Here is a 20,922-nt window from a genome sequence, read left to right on the forward strand (position 1 = left end):
TTCTTGGGGGCAGCAGCATCCCCCAGGAATGGCGAAAATAAAGATTTTACCCTATATAACGCTTTGCCAAGCTTTATATAGGGTAAAATCTGATGATTGGTTCCCTTTAAGGGGTTAAAGACCAGGCCAAACTTCTTTTGCACCTACAGACCCATATGTCTTTTGCGTCATCAATTGTACTTTGTAATGACATCAATCATTTAATAACAAAATCCTTGGCAAAACCAAAAAAATATATATTTGTGGGGTGAAATTTAAAAAAACCAAGCCATTTTGTAACCTTTGGGGGCTTCCGTTTCTACACAGTGCAATTTTCAGTAAAAAATGACACCTTAAGTTTATTATGTAGGTCCATACGTTCACAAGGATACCCATTTTATATACGGTAGGTTTTATTTTCTTTTACTACTATAAAAAAAAATTATAACTACATCCCCCAAAACTAGTATCTTTAAAATTGTCATCTTCTGACCCCTATAACTTTTTTATTTTTCCGCATGAAGGGCTTAATGTGGGTTCACTTTTTACACCATGATCTGTAGTTTTTATCTGTGCCATTTTTATTTTGATGGGACTTTTTGATCGCTTTTTATTAGCTTTTTTTGGAATATGAAGTGATCAAAAATGCATAGCTTTGGACTTGGTGTTTCTTTACGTGTACGCCATCAACCGTGTTTTTATTTTTTTTATTTTTTTTTCCCTTCTTTGGTTTTAAAATTTTTTATTGGTGTAACAAAGCATTACAGAATATCATCCCTTCACACAATCCTTCAGAATTTCAAAAAATTTAAAATATCAATTATCAATTCCTGATTTTCTAAATTATCCAGACACTATACACATAGGAAAAAACAAAAAGGAAAAGATTCTCCACACCTCTCGTACTCCCCATCTCCACAGTCAACCTCATTTTCTATTTATCCATTTGTTCCAAACTAAACCAAATTTATCTACCAATCCCCTTTTTGTATAAATTGCTTATTCCCAAACCACCACCTTCTCCATCTTCATTAGTTTTTTAGTCGGGGGGTTGGTCTGACTCTTTCCAAAATTGTGCAATTAATTTCCTTGCATTATAGAACAATCTTCCAAGAGCAATTTTAGTATAGGCTGATATTATTAACTCCTTGGGGACGAAGGGCGTATGCTTACGCCCTCGCATCCCGTCACTTAAGGACGGAGGGCGTATCCATACGCCCTGGGCATTTCCGATCACTGACGCTCGCCGGGCGGTGATCGGACCAGGATGACTGCTGATATCTATCAGCAGGCATCCCGTGGCAATGCCTAGGGGGGTCCTTAAACCCCCCCTATCGGCAATCGCAGCAAATCGCAGGTCAATTCAGACCTGCGATTTGCCGCGATCCGGGTAAATCGGGTCACTGGTGACCCGATCTCCCAGAAAATAAGACTGATCGGAGCTGCCCGAGCCAGCTCCGACCAGCCTAAAGGATAGGAGCGAGGTGGCAGTGTTGCCACCCCCTCTTATCCCCTGCCATTGGTCGGTCAGACTGACCACCAATGGCAGGAGGGGGACGGGGGGGTTAGAGTTCATTTCCCCCCGCTCTGCGCACCGATCGAAGTCGGTACAGAGCGGGGGGAACACGGGCGGCGAGGGGGGGGACATGGCCCGGCTTACCCGGACCTGCGGCGGCGAAGGCGTCTGCATCCCGGGCAGCGGCGTCATCATCTGAGCGGCAGCCGGAAAGTGCGTCGGAGAAGGCTGCAGTGAAGATCGAGATAAGTGATCTTCACTGTGGCCTTCTAAAAGCTGCAAAACTACAACTCCCAGCATGCCCACACAGCCAAAGGCTGTCTGGGCATGCTGGGAGTTGTAGTTTTGCAACATCTGGAGGGTCACAGTTTGGAGACCACTGTGTAGTGGTCTCCAAACTGTGGTCCTCCAGATGTTGCAAAACTACAACTCCCAGCATGCCCAGACAGTCAGGGATGCTGGGCGTGTAGTTCTGCAATATCTGGCCCTTCAGATGTTGCAGAACTACAACTCCCAGCATGCCTGGACAGTCTGGGCATGCTTGGAGTTGTAGTTTTGCAACATCTGGAGGGCTACAGTTTGGAGGCCACTGTTCTTCCCCAGTTGTTGCATAACTGCAACTCCTAGCATGCCCAGACTGTCCAGGCATGCTGGGAGTTGTAGTTCTGCAACATCTGAAGGGCCAGATATTGCAGAACTACACGCCCAGCATCCCTAACTGTACGGGCATGCTGAGAATTGTAGTTTTGCAACAGCTGTAGGCACACTGGTTGGGAAACACTGAGCTAGAGTCTGTTTCCTAACTCAGTGATTCCAACCCGTGTGCCTCCAGCTGTTGCAAAACTACAACTCCCAGAGTGCACTGACAGACCGTACATGCTGGGAGTTGTAGTATTGCAACAGCTGGAGGCACATTGGTTGGAATCACTGAGCTAGAGTCCGTTTTCTAACTCAGTGGTTCCCCACCAGTGTGCCTACAGCTGTTGTAAAACTCCAACTCCAAGCATGTACGGTCCGTCAGTGCATTCTGGGAGTTGTCATTTTGCCACAGCTGAAGGTTTGGGGTGCCCCCCCCCCCACATGTGAATGTACAGGGTACATTCACACGGGCGGGTTTACAGTGGGTTTCTTACTGTGAACCCCTGCCTGTGTGAATGTACCCTAAAAACACTACACTACACTAACAAATAATAAAAAGTAAAACACTACACATACACCCCCTTACACGTCGCCCCCCCTCCCAATAAAAATGAAAAACGTCTCATACGGCAGTGTTTCCTAAACGGCGCCTCCAGCTGTGGCAAAACCACAACTCCCAGTGTTGCCGGACAGCCATAGACTGTCCTGGCAGGCTGGGAGTCTTGCAACAGCTGGAGGCACCCTGTGGGAGACACTGCTGTAGGGTTTTGGTGGAGACAAGCCCCATCCTTGTAACCGGGTCCACCCCTACTGCAAATTCCTTATTCAGTCCTCAAATGCGCATGGCGCTCTCTCACTTCAGAGCCCTGTCGTATTTCAAGGCAACAGTTTAGGGCATCTCCGTACTCGGGAGAAATTGCGTTACAAATTTGGGGGGATTTTTCTCCCATTACCCTTTGTAGAAATGGTAAATTTGGGGAAAAAACCTGCACTTTAGTGAAAAATTTTTTTTTTCATTTACACATCCGAATTTAACGAAAAGTCGTCATACACCTGTGGGGTGTTAAGGCTCACCGGACCCCTTGTTACGTGCCGTGAGGGTTGTAGTTTCCAAAATAGTATGCCATGTGTTTTTTTTTTTGCTGTTCTGGCACCATAGGGGCTTCCTAAATGCGACATGCCGCCAAAAACCATTTCAGCAAAACTCACTCTCCTAAATCCCATTGTCGCTCCTTCCCTTCTGAGCCCTCTACTGCGCCTGCTGAACACTTGACATAGACATATGAGGTATTTCCATACTCGAGAGAAATTGGGTTACACATTTTGGGGGGGCTTTTTCTCCTTTTACCCCTTGTAAAATTTCAAAAACTGGGTCTACAAGAACATGCGAGTGTAAAAAATGAAGATTTTGAATTTTCTCCTTCACTTTGCTGCTATTCCTGTGAAACACCTAAAGGGTTAACAAACTTACTGAATGTCATTTTGAATACTTTGAGGGGTGCAGTTATTATAATGGGGTAATTTATGGGGTATTTCTAATATGAAGGCCCTTCAAATCCACTTCAAAACTGAACTGGCCCCTAAAAAATTCCGATTTTGAAAATGTTGTGAAAAATTGGAAAATTGCTTCTGAACTTTTAAGCCCTCTGATGTTTTCCAAAAGTAAAAACATGTCAACTTTATGATGCAAACATAAAGTAGACAAATTGTATATGTGCATCAAAATATTATTTATTTAGAATGTTTATTTTCCTTACAAGCAGAGAGCTTGAAAGTTAGAAAAATGCAAAATTTTCAATTTTTTCATAAAATTTTGGAATTTTTCACCAAGAAATGATGCAAGTATCGACAAAAATTTACCACTAACATATAGTAGAATATGTCACGAAAAAACTATCTCGGAATCAGAATTAAAAGTAAAAGCATCCCAGAGTTATTAATGCTTAAAGTGACAGTGGTCAGAATTGCAAAAAATGCTCCCGTCCTTAGGGTTATAATGGGCTCCATCCCCAAGGAGTTAAACTATCCAAATATCCCAGTATACAAACTTTCAGTTCCATAGGTATTACAATATCCCAGACCTCCGCAACAAGATCTGTTATTGATTCCAATATCTTTGGATAGAAACGCACTCCCAAAACATATGTATAATATCTCCATTATCTTGTAAACACTGCGGACATTTCCCGTCCCTTCGATAGCCAATCTTATAGAGAAGGGCAGGAGTTCTATATGACCTATACAGAATATATAATTGAGTTAGTCTTGCCCCTTCTCCCAGTGCCAACTTCGGGGCATCAGCAAGGATAGACTTCCATTGTTCCCCGCTGACATTGGCATCCGCTTGCCATTATGCCTATGACCGTGTGGTTTAACTAACCTTATATTTTAATAGTTCTGGCTGGGAGCAACAGACAACTGATTGGGCAGCGAGGAGGCAGGTAAGGGCCCTCATGCTGTCCTCTCAGCTGATCGGGAAACAAGATTTCGCCCCTGATGTCCGATTAGCATCCCTGAGCTATTGGCACTGTTAACCCCGCATTTTAATTGCAGTGTCTAAAGGGTTAATGCCGGGCAAGGGATAGCATCTGGATAGCATCCGGGACACACCGGGTTTAAACATTCTCCGCTCGTGAGAACGGTTTAAAGCCCGGTAACGGGACCAGAGCGTATAGGTACACCCTTGGTCCTTAAGTACCAGGACGCAAAGGTGTAGCTGTATGCGCCCTTCGTCCTGGACAGGTTAAATTATACTTTTTTTTTGTGTTTCAAATCAATAAAAGCAATGTTGTTTGGCTAATTTGTATATGTCTAAAGAGAAAAAATGATTTAACCCCTTCATGACCCAGCCCATTTTTACCTTCAGGACCTGGGCATTTTTTAAAAATCTGACCACTGTCATTTTAAACATTAATAACTCTGGAATGCTTTTACTTATGATTCTGATTCAGAGATTGTTTTTTCGTGACACATTCTACTTTATGTTATTGGTAAAATTTCACTGATATTTGCATTCTTTCTTGGTAAAAAATCTAAAAATCTCATGAAAATTTAGAAAATTTAGCATTTTTCTAACTTTGAAAGTCTCTGCTTGAAAGGAAAATGGATATTCCAAATAAATTACATATTGATTCACATATACAATATGTCTACTTTATGTTTGCATAAAGAAATTGACAAGTTTTTACTTTTGGAAGACACCAGAGGGCTTCAAAGTTCCGCAGCAATTTTCCAATTTTTGGAAGGGTATTTTAAGGATCTTCATATTAGAAATACCCCATAAATGACCCCATTATAAAAACTGCACCCCCAAAAGTATTCAAAATGACATTCAGTAAGTGTTTTAACCCTTTAGGTGTTTCACAGGAATAGCAGCAAAGTGAAGGAGAAAATTCTAAATCTTCATTTTTTACACTCGTATGTTCTTGTAGACCCAATTTTTGAATTTTTACAAGGGGTAAAAGGAGAGAAATCACCCTAAAATTTGTAACCCAATTTCTCTCGAGTAAGGAAGTACCTCATATGTGTATGTAAAGTGTTCGGCGGGCGCAGTAGAGGGCTCAGAAGGGAAGGAGCAACAATGGGATTTTGGAGAGTGAGTTTTTCTGAAAGGGTTTTTGGGGGGCATGTCCCATTTAGGAAGCCCCTATGGTGCCAGAACAGTGGACCCCCCCACATGTGACCCCATTTTGGAAACTACACCCCTCATGGAATTTAATAAGGGGTGCAGTGAGTATTTACACCCCACTGGCGTTTGACAGATATTTGAAACAGTGGACTGTGCAAATGAAAAATTTTATTTTTCATTTTCATAGACCACTGTTCCAAAAATCTGTCATACGCCAGTGGGGTGTAAATTCTCACTGCACCCCTTATTACATTCTGTGAGGGGTGTAGTTTCCAAAATGGGGTCACATATGGATATTTATTGTTTTGTGTTTGTCAGAACTGCTGTAACAATCAGCCACCCCTGTGCAAATCACCTCAAATGGACATGGTGCACTCTCCCTTCTGGGCCTTGTTGTGCGCCCCCAGAGCACTTTGCGCCCACATATGGGGTATCTCCGTACTCGGGAGAAATTGCATTACAAATTTAGAGGGTCTTTTTTCCCTTTTACCTCTTGTGAAAATGAAAAGTATAGGGCAACACCAGCATGTCAGTGTAAAAAAATTTTTTTTTTTACACTAACATGCTGGTGTAGACCCCAACTTCACCTTTTCATAAAAGGTTAAAGAAGAAAAAGCCCCCAAAATTTGTAAGGCAATTTCTCCCGAGTACGGCGATACCCCATATGTGGCCCTAAACTGTTGCCCTGAAATACGACAGGGCTCCGAAGTGAGAGAGCGCCATGCGCATTTGAGGCCTAAATTAGGGATTTGTATAGGGGTGGACATAGGGGTATTCTATGCCAATGATTCCCAAACAGGGTGCCTCCAGCTGTTGCAAAACTCCCAGCATGCCTGGACAGTCAATGGCTGTCCGGCAATACTGGGAGTTGATATTTTGCAACAGCTGGAGGCTCCGTTTTGGAAACAGTAGCGTACCAGACGTTTTTCTTTTTTTTGGGGGGAGGGGGCTGTGTAGGGGTATGTGTATATGTAGTGTTTTTTACTTTTTATTTTAGGTTAGTGTAGTGTTTTTAGAGTACAGTCACATGGGCAGAGGTTCACAGCAAGTTTGCCGCTGTGAGTTTGAGCTGCAGCGCAAAATTTGCGCCATCTCAAACTTGCAGCACTCACTGTAAACCTCCGGCCATGTGAGTGTACCCTGTACATTCACATTGGGGGGAGGGGGCGAACATCCAGCTGTTGCAAACTCCGAGCATGCCCTTTGGCTGTCCGTGCATGCTGGGAGTTGTAGTTTTGAAACAGCTGGAGGCACTCTGGTTTGGAAACACTAAGTTAAGTAATAAACTTTCAAGTGTTTTGCAACCAAACTTAGTGTTTCCAAACCAGTGTGCCTCCAGCTGTTGCAAAACTCCAACTCCCAGCATGCATGGTCTGTCAGTGCATGCTGGGAGTTATAGTTTTGCAACAATTGCAACAGATTGAGGCACTGAGGTAGGAAACGGACAATGTTTCCCAACTAGTGTGCCTCCAGTTGTTGCAAAACTACAACTCCCAGCATGTCCAGGCATGCTGGAAGTTTTAGTTCGGCAATATCTGAAGGATCAGATGTTGCCGAACTACAACTTCCAGCAAGCTTGGGCAGTCTGGGCATGCTGGGCGTTGTAGTTTTGCAACATCTGGAGGTCCACAGTTTGGAGACCACTGTATAATGGTCTCCAATCTGTGCTCTTCCAGATGTTAGAGAACTACAACTCCCAGCATGCCTGGACAGACTGAGCATGCTGAGATTCGTAGTTTTGCAACATCTGGAAGAGCTCAGATTGGAGACCATTATACAGTGGTCTCCAAACTGTGGACCTCCAGATGTTGCAAAACTGCAACTCCCAGCATGCCCAGAAAGCCAAAGGCTGTCTGGGCATGCTGGGAGTTTCAGTTTTGAAACTGCCAGAGGCAGCAGTGAGATCACTTTACGGCGATCTCACTGCTGCCAATGAAGATGCTGCCCTGCTGCCGGAAACTCACCTCCGGGACGCAGCGCCGCCGGGACCGCCTGGAGGACGTCGCTCGCGCCGGGACCGCTCGGGACACCGCATGGCCGGGTAAGTGGGGACGGGTAAGGGACACTTAGCAGAGCGGTGTGTGTCCTGATCCCCGTGATCCAGACTCACACACCGCGCTGCTAAGTATTCTCATAGCGAAACGCTGCTATCAGCTAGTCAGATTTGAAACCCCCCGTGGTCGCATGGTAAGATGGCTGGCTATTAGTGATAGCCACCATCTTACCAGGTGCTGCGGGATGCCGCGAGTAGCGGCAAAAATGTTCATGACGTACCTGCATGTCATGGGTCGGGAACACCTTGCCACTCATGACGTACAGGTATGTCATAGGTCGGGAAGGTGTTAAAGGGGTTATCCTACAATAGAAAAACAGAGGTAATTTCTTTAACCGGTTGCTGTCTATGGCCGTTGTATGGCGCAGGCTCCCGACTCGAGGCCGCATCATACCGGCCAGCCCCAGCTGATTCCTGTAGCTGGGGACCGGAGTCAATAGCAGACATCGCTGCTATTAACCCTTTAGATCGCTGCGGCGATCCACTGCTGAGGTAACCAGAGGGCTTACCTCTTCTGTGGCTGCTGCGGCTCTGAGAATGATAAAGCCTGGCAGGACCAGGCTTTATCAATCGAGCGCAGAACACACAGATCAATGTGGTACTATGAAACCACATAGATCTGTATGAGGGATCTAATGATTCCTCCTAAAAGTCCCCTAAGGGAACTAAAAGTGTAAAAAAAAAAAGTTGAATAAAAAGATTGAAAAAACACCCATTAACCCTTTCCTTATTAAAAGTTAAAATCCCCCTTTTCCCAAATTCCATATAAAAAATATGTAACCGTAATAAAAATAAACATATGTGGTATCGCCGCATGTGTAAATGTCCAAACTATAAAAATATATCATTAATTAAACTGCAAGGTCAATGGCGTACGTGCCAAAAAATTCCAAAGTCCAAAATAGCATATTTTTGGTCACTTTTTATAGCATAAAAAAATGAATAAAAAGCGATAAAAAAATCACGGTGCAAAAAATTAGCCCTCAAACCCCCCCGTACACGGAAAGATAAAAAAGTTATAGGGGTCAGAAGATGATAAAATGATCAAGCATTGTAATAAGGCAATGGCCTGGTAGGCCAAAATATAGGACATGGCAGAATAAACAGAGTACAGTATAGTACAAAACAATAAAACCAAAATACCATATTAACGATAAATCTGGGAGAGTGGTGCAATGAGGATACCCCCCAATGCCAGGACAGAGATATAGAAAGAGTGGAGAAAAGGATCAGAGCAGGTGAGGAGCAAGGATAATCCAGGCAATAAGACATGGGGGAAGAGGTGGTAAGTAGACCATAGGTTATAAACATAAGATGGAAACAGGACATAGCAAATCAAATTAGAAGAAGACCAGGGAGAACACTAAAAAGGGACACAGGAGAGACAAAAAGAAGGGGAGAAACAATAGAGGGAGACCAAACAGGCTGACACTTAAAAGGGGCCCAGCCAGGGCGGAGACCGCCCAGAATTGAACCCCAGGCGGGTGCACCATAGAAGGCGGAGCAGATCCAAACATGAAGGCATTAGCACAATATCCCTATATCCCGCTGCTGAAGAAAAAAACGAGGATGATTTTGAAACGCATCCAGCGATTTTAAATATGCGATATTGAGCCTAGTGATATATAGCACTTGCTTAATACCAACAGTGATCATCTGGCAAAGCAAAGACAACTATTATAGTGTGGCATCTCCTGAGCACGCGACCTGTGCACAAGGAACGCCGCTGGGTTACCCACACATTTGGGACTTTGCATACCGCATACAGCCGCTGCATTCATCTTAAAATAGAAAGCCGATTGGACCATCTACAACACGGACTTTGAGTTTGCTGACCGCCACCGGTCCCAGCTGGTCAGGTTAAGGGTCTACGCTTGACAGCACTGCAGTCCCCACAAACGGTGCCCACCACTAAGCGCTGCGATCCTAGGAGTTGGCCGAGACTCCAGCAGCGCGATCCCTGACTGAGGATTTCAGGCAAGAAACCCGGGGAAACATCCTACACAGCCGGCATAGAGGACTATACAAAAGGGCGATCCGTGGTACCCTGGGAGCGGTGAGCATTTCATGGAGCATATTTGCAAACTGGCTAAATTAATATGACTTTGTAATATGTGATATGCACAGAGATTCACAAGGAGTGATCTTGATTGACTGTCAATTGAACTAGTTACTGTATATTGGGTTTGCTACTCTGCATCTGTTGGATTGATATATAACTGTCTGGAAGGATACATTGTATAACTACATCAATTGATTAACTGTGTAGCTGCTGCTGCTACATTGTATCTGCCTTAAATTGAAGATGATTGAGAGCAGGAAAGATTGAATGAACATTTCCATTGAGACTGTTGCTCTACATAATTATATTGATCATTAGACTGCTATATTGATATTACAGGCTCAAGTTACAGAATATTTTACAGTTGTTATATTTATTGTTGTTTTTTATTGTATTATTTAATATTATTTAGGGGGGTACAAGGGCCCTGTACATTCCCTATTTAATTGATTATCATTTGAATAAATATTAATTATTATTTAAACCAAATATCTTTGACCTTTGAGCCACATTTTTCTTTTAGCACATTAGCACAATAGCCGGTAACCAGGGCAGGAGCAGAAAATAGACCACAGGAGCCAAGTAGCGGCAAATCTGGTAACATCTTCGGTATGTTTGATGTGCATAACTTCGGAAAACCATTCTTTAAGGGTGGGTGGGTCAGGGTTTTTCCAGCGTCTAGGGATAACAGTTTTAGCGGCCTGAAGGAGATGTTGCGCAAGGGACTTCTTATATTTCGCTTGCACCATTGGAAACATATAAAGCAAGACGGCCTCCGGACTAGAAGGGACCCATACCCCGGTCACATCCCGGATATCCCAGAGGATCAACCATCAGATAGAAAGTAGTTTGGGGCAGCTACACAAAATATGCGTGATAGTACCCTCGTCACCACCACAGCGCTAACAGGAGCTCAGGACAGAAGGGTTCCAATGATGAAGCGTCGTCGGCACCCGGTACCATCCAGATAAAATTTTAGAAGATGATGACAATTTTCAACGTATTAATTTTCATGCATGTAGTTATGATTTTTTCCAGAAGTAAGACAAATTCAAACCTATTTAAGTAGGGTATCATTTTAATCGCTCGGACCTACAGAATAAAGTGAATGTGTCACTTTCACCGAAAATGTACTGCGTAGAAACAGAAGCCCCCAAAACTTACAAAATTGTGTTTTTTCTTAAATTTTGTCACACAATTTTTTTTTTTTTCATTTTGTCGTAGTTTTTTGGGTAAAATTACTGATGCCATTACAAAGTAGAATTGGTGGCTCGAAAAATAAGCCATCACATGGATATTTAGGTGCAAGATTGAAAGGGTTATGAATTTTAAAAGGCAAGGAGGAAAAAACTAAAGTGCAAAAACGGAAAAATGCTCGGACAGGGTACCTGTCACCAAAAAAACGTTTTATATTTTGTTAATCAATGTATTAGAAACAACTTTCCAATACCATGTGATTTACAAAAATTTATCTTTCTATTTTTTACTTTTAAAAACTGACCACTAGGGTCTCCCTACAAGTCCCGGTGCAGTGCCATAGATTATGATTTGACATAGATTGTGATGGAGTGACTCAGCAGTTTTCCCTGCTCGAGTGCTCCGCCTCCATTACAATCTATAGGCTGACACTCGCACACCACCCCCCAACCATTGGTTACTGCGGGGGCTGGGGGGGGGTTGGTGCAAGTTACGTGACATATTTAATCATCAGGCATCGCAGCTCACGGCAGTCTCACTTGGGCTATCACAGGGAGAGGATCTCTCCCCGTGATAGCCCAAAGCTGCACGAAGCTCTCATGGCCTTTGTGGCCCGATTCCGAGAGCGGAATGGAGCCAAAGAAGTAGATCCATTTACTGTGTCCTCCCCTCTGCGCCTGTCAGCTTGTGTGCCCCTCGCACAAGCTGACAGTCAGTGTCACCCGCCAGCGCGATCACTATTCACCGCTAACAGGACCAATGTGCCCGCTAGCAGTGTTATGTGTCCCCGCCTGCGCGAGCAATGTTCACTGCTAACGGGACCCCTGTGCCCGCTAGCAGTGTTATGTATCCCCGCCTGCGCGATGTTCACTCCTAACGGGATCCCTGTGCCCGCTAGCAGTGTTATGTATCCCCGCCTGCGCTATGTTCACTGCTAACGGGACCCCAGTGCCCGCTAGCAGTGTTATGTGTCCCCGCCTGCGCGAGCCATCCACCCCGCCCGCGGCTCTGTTCCCCGCTCCCTGTTAGCTCAGGGAATGGGAAACAGATTTAAAGGGCTTCGGGCGCAGCGAGTACTGCGCATGCCTAGGTAGGTAGCATAGATTTACTTTTCGTGTAGCGCAGTTTAGGATTCGTTTGAAAGAGACTACAACTCCCAGCATGCCCGGGCATGCTGGGAGTTGTAGTGCAGGGAAGGGCCCACAATTCCCAGCATGCCCAGACAGCTGAGGGCTGCCTGAGCATGCTGGGAGTTGTAGTTTAGCTGATAGGACCACAACTCCCTGCATGCCCAGACAGCTGAAGGCTGCCCGAGCATGCTGGGAGTTGTAGTGCAGTGAAGGGCCCACAACTCCCAGCATGCCCAGACAGCTGAAGGCTGCCCGGGCATGCTGGGAGTTGTAGTGCAGGGAAGGGCCCAGAACTCCCAGCATGCCCAGACAGCTGAAGACTGCCCGGGCATGCTTGGAGTTGTAGTGCAGTATTTAGTGTAGTTAGCGCAGTTTTAATGTATTTAGTGTAGTGTAGCGTTAGCACAGTTTTAGCGTATTTAGCGTAGCGTATTGTTAGCGTAGTCTTAGAGTAGTGAGCGCAGCATAGCCTTAGAGTAGTTAGTGCAGCGTAGTGTTAATCCAGTTCTAGCATAGTTGGCGTAGTTGTACACAGGTGTAGTGTAGCTAACAGTTTTCCAGGCAGATAAAGCATTGTTTAGTGTGGGGTGTAGCTTAGCTTAGTAATAAACTAAAGTGGCTACAACTCCCAGCATGCCCAGACAGCCAAAGGCCGTCCGGGCAGGATGGAAGTTGTAGTTTTGCAAAAGTAGCAGAGGCAGTTGCGCTCTGCTACGTTAATGCAGTATACAGCCATCTGTATAGATGGCTGTATACGGTGATCACAAGGCTACTTACCCACATCCGTTCCTGCTCCGTCACTGGACTTGTAGCAACGCAGGAAGATGACGGAGCTGGAACAGGGGTGGTAAGTTAGGCTCTCCAGGTACTAATCCATTTCTTTTGTGTTTTTCTTCTCATTTCAGATACGTGAATGCAGAGGACTACATTGGAATCGGTGGACTACGACGATGACCTGCAATTTTTCTTTTCTTTTAATAAAATGTTTAACGAGGGCTGTGGGGGAGTGTTTTTCCTAATAAAAATGTTTAAACTTGTGTGTGCTTTTTTTAAATTAATGTACAGGCTTAGTAGTGGAAGCCGTCTTGTAGACGGAGTCCATTACTAAGTCGGGGCTTAGCGTTAGCCCCAAAAACAGCTAGCGCTAACCCCCAATTAGTACCCCGATACCCACCGCCACAGGGGTAACTGGAAGAACCGATACCAACAGGCCCAGAGCGCCAAATATGGCACTCTTTGGCCTATGCGGTAACAGGCTGGCGTTATATAGGCTGGGGAGGGCCAGTAACGATGGTCCTCACCCACCCTGGTAACGTCAGGCTGTTGCTGTTTGGTTGGTATTTGCCTGATAATGAAAAGACAGGGAACCACACACGTTTAAAAAAAAAAAAAAAAAAAAGGGGCGGGGGTTCCCCGTCTTTTCATTTTCAGGCAAATACCAACCAAAGAGCAAAAGCCTGACGTTACCAGGGTGGGCGAGGACAATCGTTACTGGCCCTCCCCAGCCTAAATAACGCCAGCCTGTTATTTGGCGCTCTGGGCCTGTTGGTATCGGCTCTTCACAATACCCCTGTGGCGGTGGGTACCTGAGTAATAATTGGGGGTTAGCGCTAGCTGTTTTTGGGGCTAACGCTAAGCCCCGACTTTGTAATGGACTCAGTCTACAAGACGGCTTCCACTACTAAGCCTGTACATTAATTTAAAAAAAGCACACACAAGTTTAAACATTTTTATTAGGAAAAACACTCCCCCACAGCCCTCGTTAACCATTTTATTACAAGAAAAAAAATGCAGGTCATCGTCGTAGTCCACCGATTCCGTTGTAGTTCTCCGCATTCACGTATCTGAAATGAGAAGAAAAACACAAAAAAAATGGATTAGTACCTGGAGAGCCTAACTTACCACCCACGGAACGGAGGTGGGTAAGTGGCCTTGTGATCAGCGTATACAGCCATCTATACAGATGGCTGTATACTGCATTAACGTAGCAGAGCGCAACTGCCTCTGCTACTTTTGCAAAACTACAACTTCCATCCTGCCTGGACAGCCTTTGGCTGTCTGGGCATGCTGGGATTTGTAGCTACTTTACTTTATTACTAAGCTAAGCTACACCCCACGCTAAACTATCTAAACTACGCTTTATCTGCCTGTAAAACGTTAGCTACACTACACCTGTGTACAACTACACCAACTATGCTAGAACCGGACTAACACTACGCTGTGCTAACTACTCTAAGACTACGCTGTGCTCACTACTCTAAGACTACGCTAACAATACGCTACGCTAAATATGCTAAAACTGTGCTAACGCTACACTACACTAAATACATTAAAACTACGCTAATACTACACTAAATACACTAAAACTGTGCTAAAACTAAGCTACGCTAAATACACTAAAACTGCACTAACACTACACTACGCTAAATACGCTAAAACTGTGCTAACACTACACTACGCTAAATACACTAAAACTGCGGTAAAACTAAGGTACGCTAAAACTGCGCTAACACTACACACGCTAAAACTGCACTAACACTAAGCTACACTAAAACTACGCTAACACTACACTACGCTAAATACACAAACTACGCTAACACTACATTACACTAATAGTGCGCTAACACTACACTACGCTACGCTAAATGTACGCTACGCTAAAAATGTAAAATTGCGCTAACACTAAACTAAAGCTACGCTAAAATTGAGCTAACACTACGCTACACTAACTACGCTTAAATCGCGCTAACACTATTTTATACCTGTGTAAAACTACAACTCCCAGCATGCCTGGCCAGCCTTTAGCTGTCTAGGCATGCTGGGAGTTGTGGTCCTTTCACTGCACTACAACTCCCAGCATCACCGCGCAGCCTTCAGCTGTCTGGGCATGCTGGGAGTTCTGGGCCCTTCCCTGCACTACAACTCCCAGCATGCCCGGGCAGTCTCCAGCTGTCTGGGCATGCTGGGAGTTGTGGGCCCTTCCCTGCACTACAACTCCCAGCATGCCCTGGCAGCCTTCAGCTGTCTGGGCATGCTGGGAGTTGTGGGCCCTTCCCCACACTACAACTGCCAGCATGCCCGGGCAGCCTTCAGCTGTCTGAGCATGCTAGGAGTTGTGGTGCCTTCACTGCACTACAACTCCCAGCATGCTCTGGCAGCCTTCAGCTGTCTGGGCATGCTGGGAGTTGTGGTCCCTTCCCCACACTACAACTGCTAGCATGCCTGGGCAGCCTTCAGCTGTCTGGGCATGCTAGGAGTTGTGGTGCCTTCACTGCACTACAACTCCCAGCATGCTCGGGCAGCCTTCAGCTGTCTGGGCATGCTGGGAGTTGTGGTCCCATCAGCTAAACTACAACTCCCAGCATGCCCAGGCAGCCCTCAGCTGTCTGGGCATGCTGGGAGTTGTGGGCCCTTCCCTGCACTACAACTCCCAGCATGCCAGGGCATGCTGGGAGTTTTAGTCTCTTTCAAACTAATCCTAAACTACGCTACACTAAAAGTAAATCTTTTCTACCTACCTAGGCATGCGCAGTACTCGCTGCGCCCGAAGCCCTTTAAATCTGTTTCCCGTTCCCTGAGCTAAAAGGGAGCGGGGAACAGAGCCGCGGGCGGGGTGGATGGCTCGCGCAGGCGGGGACACATAACACTGCTAGCGGGCACAGGGGTCCCATTAGCAGTGAACATCGCGCAGGCGGGGACACATAACACTGCTAGCGGGGACAGGGGTCCCATTAGCAGTAAACATTGCGCAGGCGGGGACACATAACACTGCTAGCGGGCACAGGGTTCCCGTTAGCGGTGACTAGTGATTGCGCTGGCGGGTGACACTGACTGTCAACTTGTGCGAGGGGCACACAAGCTGACAGGCGCAGAGGGGAGGACACAGTAAATGGATTGACTTCTGTGGCTCCATTCCGCTCTCGGAATCGGGCCACAAAGGCCATGAGAGCTCCGGGCTATTACAGGGAGAGATCCTCTCCCTGTGATAGCTCAAGTGAGACTGCTGTGAGCTGCGATGCCTGATGATTAAATATGTCACGTGACACTCGCACCCCCCCACCCCCACCCCAGCCCTCGCAGTAACCAATGGTTGGGGGGTGGTGTGCGACTTTCAGCCTATAGATTGTAATGGAGGCGGAGAGCTCGAGCAGGGAAAACTGCTGAGTCACTCCATCACAATCTATGGCAAATCACAATCTACGGCACTGCTACGGCTCATTGATTTCGGAGCTTGTCAACAAACCAGGAAGAGTCTGGGACAGATTGGGGGTGGGATGAGTTCATGAGGGTTTGTGTACAAACTAGAGTATGATTGTGGTTGAATCGGGCCCTCTTTTGGCATTTTTCCCAATAATAAAAATGTATATTAAAGGAGTACTCCGGCGCACACTTTTTTCCTTTTATCCCGTCCGGGCTGCAAAATAAAAGAAAACACACTTCCTCTTACCTGCCAACGATCCCCCGGAGCTCCGGTACACTCTGGTACAGGTGTTCGGTCCCCGGGCTGTATTCTTCTTACTTCCTGTTAGTCCGGCACGTCACACAGAGCTTCAGCCTATCACTGGCCGCAGCGATGTCCCGGTGATAGGCTGAAGCTCCGTGTGACGTGCCGGGCTAACAGGAAGTAAGAAGAATACAGATGTTGCCTGAACTACAACTCTCAGCATGCTGGGAGTTGTAAGTTTGCAACATCTGGATGGCCGCAGGTTAAAGACCAATGGTATAGAGTGTCAGCGCCCGGCGGCCCGCAATAAACAGGATGACAAGGAGGGCAGCGCTTGCGGGTGATATGTGAGTATTTACCCCGATGGGGACAGCGCTCGTGGGTCACATATGATTAGTTCTCCGATGTGGGGACAGCACAGCGGGCTGATAATTCATTGATTCCCGAGGGGGAGGGGCCAAACCGGCATTGCGGTATGGGGAAAAATTTATATCGTGCAGGACAAAAATTTCGGAATTCGGTATGAACCGGTATACCGCCCAGCCCTAATTACTATTAATCCATCTAGATTATAAATATATTACAAACATTTTTTTAAGATATGTGATAAGCGCATGTTTAAAATTAGAAATAGAAATTAGAAATAAATAGGATGGAAGATGAAACAAACAGGCTAAACAATGTGATGGTCACTTTAACATGAAGCAAAAGAACATTAAAGCCATAACTTACTTTATCAGTGTCTTAGTAAGCATATTTCCTTCAACATTTGCTGATTTTTCAAATGCATGGTTTATTCTGGATTCTTTTGAATAAATTTCATCTTTAGAAAGACGTGAATATAGAACTTCTAGCAGTTTGTAATAACCAATTTTCTTTGTAAGTTGAGTGTCAAAGACAGTCTCTGATGTCTACAAAAAAATGTATACTTTGGTTTAATGAACAGTAAATGTAAGATCATAGCAACCATTATCATTGATAAGCTTTAGTTATTACCTAGGTTGATTTTAGTGTGGCCCTGGGCAAAATTAAGTATGGCACCAAATGCTCAAAAAATCCACATTTAGTCACTTCAGAAGGCAGTGTGCCTGAAGCGCAAGCCTCAAAGAATATTCACTACCAGCCCAACATTTATTATTTATTTTAAAAATATCTTTTATTTAATAAATACTGTCAGACCAGTACTAAATATTACCGTGTCACCATACAGTAAATTTTTGCTCCATACCATTATTTAACAGAATGCACTACAATAAATTACACTATTATAATATTATACTATACTAACATTCCCAATAATACCACTATCCAAGGCCAAACTAACAGCAATACACCACAAAAACTAAGCAGCCACTCAAAATAAACCACTACACTAAGACCAACACTACCACCATACAGTGACCATATAAGTAGATACACAGACTGTGCAGCCCATTTAAGTCAATACAGTACAGTACAGTCTCAAACAACCATGAAGACTTTTTTTAAACACATTTTTATTACAATTTTTCAATTATAGAAAAACAATTTCCAACATACAAAGGTGTGCATGCATGTAAAACAAGCAAATGTAAAAACAAAGGGTGAAACAAATGTGGAAAAAGGCCACAAATACGATGAATGGTCCAAGTAGATCCAGATTGTGTAAGTCAGCAGCTAAGCTACTGTCAAACCATGAGCTAGCATATCCTGGGCAGCTTTGGTGGTCAAGGTAGAGCGTACAGAAAACAAAGAAAGAGAACATGCAATGCAAGTCATAATCAATACCCCGGAATATATTCAGAAAAGCCAGGAGGAAAAACCGTAGGCACCACCTATGAGGGAAGTTGTAAGGCTCCCAGCGTGTCACACAGCGCTCCCAGGCAATACCATTCAGTGGAACTTAATGGTCTGACAATGTCTGCAATTACTGCAGATGTGTATCGTGAAAAAATAAAAACATTGCATTCATCAAAGAACTTTTGTTTGTATGCTTTTGTAATGTTTCGTGTCCAACCTATCAATCCCACAAAGGAGTTTAAGTTGTTTGATAACCATGGCCAGTGTAGAGGTAGAAGCTGACAAACAGGAAGCAAAGAGACATGGGGCACCTTAGGAAGCACCGCCTGGCCTGGTTCCGGGGGCCTAAACTGATGGAAGAGTAAGGCTTTCGGAGTGCAAGGCAAAGTCAAACTCCAGGTATCCCTGATGTGAGAAAGGACCAACGCCTATAGTCTGCAGTGAACAAGCAAGTCCACACACCATGCCATAAATTAGTCAAAGGGGTGGAGCCTTTAGGGCAGGCGGTGATTCTATCTGGGAAGTCAGGGAATGGGAGGATGTGAAATCCGTAAAGGGTTTTATGATACAGTTTGTAATATGTCTCACGTCAGCGCACATTGATAATGCAGCGCCAGACAATGTGCCAGCCTTGCAGAATGTTTTCAGAAATATCACCACCGGGTATCCACGTAGACCAAGAGGAGAAGAGGGTAGCTCGGTCTGTTTTGAGAAAAACCCGTCTGAGAACAGGGTATATAGCAGAAATGCTAAGCCTGTGTGGTCTAGTATCTTTAAGGTAAGTCTAGTTGGTGTTCCTGGGATTTTTGTCAGGATTACGAAGTAGTTTGGTAAAAAATTTATATATCTGGTTTAAAGGAAGTATGTGTGAAGACAGTGGATCATACTTGGACTTCATGGATTGAGGGGTGAATCAACATTTGTTAGGTTTGTCTATGAGTTGACGGAACGTACGCAAGCTCTTTTCCATCCACAAAGTATAAATTCCAGAAGGAATGCCCTGAGGAGTTTCTGGGTGTCAAGCTAAGGGGAAATGTTTGGACACCAGAAAATGTAGATGACAAAGCTTCCGGACCTCTTTCCATGCCACCACTGTGTTTCTCAGCAAAATTGAGCACGTCACTAAGAAGGCAATTTGGAATAGGATGTGTGAAGAGCAGACCGGTCAAAAGGTGCTGCCAAATATGGTAAAGGGGGTTTCATTTTTCAAAAAATAAAATGTTACATTTTTGCAGACTTTGCTTACGCCCCGAGTCTCACTGATGTTGTTTGCGGGCCAGGACATTCTGTAGTTCTGTGTTGGATCTCTTACTGTTGTCCACAACGTCGGCCATGTTATGATCAGGCTCTAGACAACATGTCAGGGCTTTTTTTTTATCTCTGTTCTTTCAGAACTGCATGAAATAAATAAGCCACACCCCTTATCTCCCCCTCCTGGAGGACGCAGGTGTGCATGAGAGAAAGAATCCAGAGCAGGGGGAGAGAGAAGACATACTTCTGAGGACGCAGGTCTGCACTGAAAGAAGACAGAGAAGATAAGAGTGTTATGTGAAGGGCAGGATAACAAAGTGCACGGGCTGGGGATGTATAGACTGCAGGGGAATAAATCTCGGACTGGGGATGATTTGTGTGCGTGAAGAAAGGGGGGGGGGGGGGGCGACTCCTGAAAGACACATGCCGACAGTTGTAGTCCCTGTTATGTGTGTGTATGCTAGTGTTTACAAACCAGTGTGCCTCCAGCTGTTGCAAAACTACAACTCCCAGAATGCCTGGACAGACTTTGGGCATGCTGGGAGTTGTAGTTTTGCTACAGCTGGAGGCACACTGGTTGGCAAACACTGTCTAAGCCTATTCAGCATACACATCATGTTACACCAGTGTTTCCAAACCTGTGTGCCTTCAGCTGTTGTAAAACTACAACTCCCATCATGACCTGACAGCCTTTGGGCATGCTGAGAGTTGGAGTTTTGCAACAGCTGGAGGCACACTGTCCTAGCCTATTCGGCATACACATCATGTTATACCAGTGTTTCCAAACCAGTGTGCCTTCAGCTGTTCTAAAACTACAACTCCCAGCATGACCTGACAGCCTTTGGGCATGCTGGGAGTTATAGTTTTCCAACAGCTTGATGCACACTGGTTGGGAAACAATGTCCTAGCCTATTCAGCATACACATGTTACACCAGTGTTTCCAAACCAGTGTGCTTCCAGCTGTTGTAAAACTACAACTCCCAGCATGACCTGACAGCCTTTGGGCATGCTGGGAGTTGTAGTTTTGCAACAGCTGGAGGCACACTGATTGTGAAACACTGGCCTAGCCTATTCAGTATATTACAAACAAAGTGCGTTGATTCCCAACCAGGGTGCCTTCAGCTGTGTCAAAACTACAACTCCCAGCATGCCCAGACAGCTTTTGGCTGTCTGGGCATGCTGGTAGTAGTAGTTTTGCAACACCTGGAGGCACCCTGGTTGGGAAACACTGGTGTATGCCCTA

At 45.1% G+C, this 20,922-nt stretch overlaps 1 protein-coding gene across 3 annotated transcripts in view; it reads right to left on the reverse strand.

Moving 5' to 3' along the window:
- PRKDC (protein kinase, DNA-activated, catalytic subunit) overlaps positions 1-20,922 on the reverse strand; it is a 631,631-nt gene that overhangs the window by 246,183 nt on the left and 364,526 nt on the right. For all 3 annotated transcript variants that reach the window (XM_056521838.1, XM_056521836.1, XM_056521839.1), the window contains one exon: positions 17,381-17,559. In XM_056521838.1, coding sequence (XP_056377813.1) covers positions 17,381-17,559 — 179 coding nt within the window. The remainder of the gene's footprint in view (positions 1-17,380; positions 17,560-20,922) is intronic.

The sequence above is a fragment of the Hyla sarda genome, chromosome 5, assembly GCF_029499605.1.
Source record: "Hyla sarda isolate aHylSar1 chromosome 5, aHylSar1.hap1, whole genome shotgun sequence".
NCBI lineage: Eukaryota > Metazoa > Chordata > Amphibia > Anura > Hylidae > Hyla > Hyla sarda.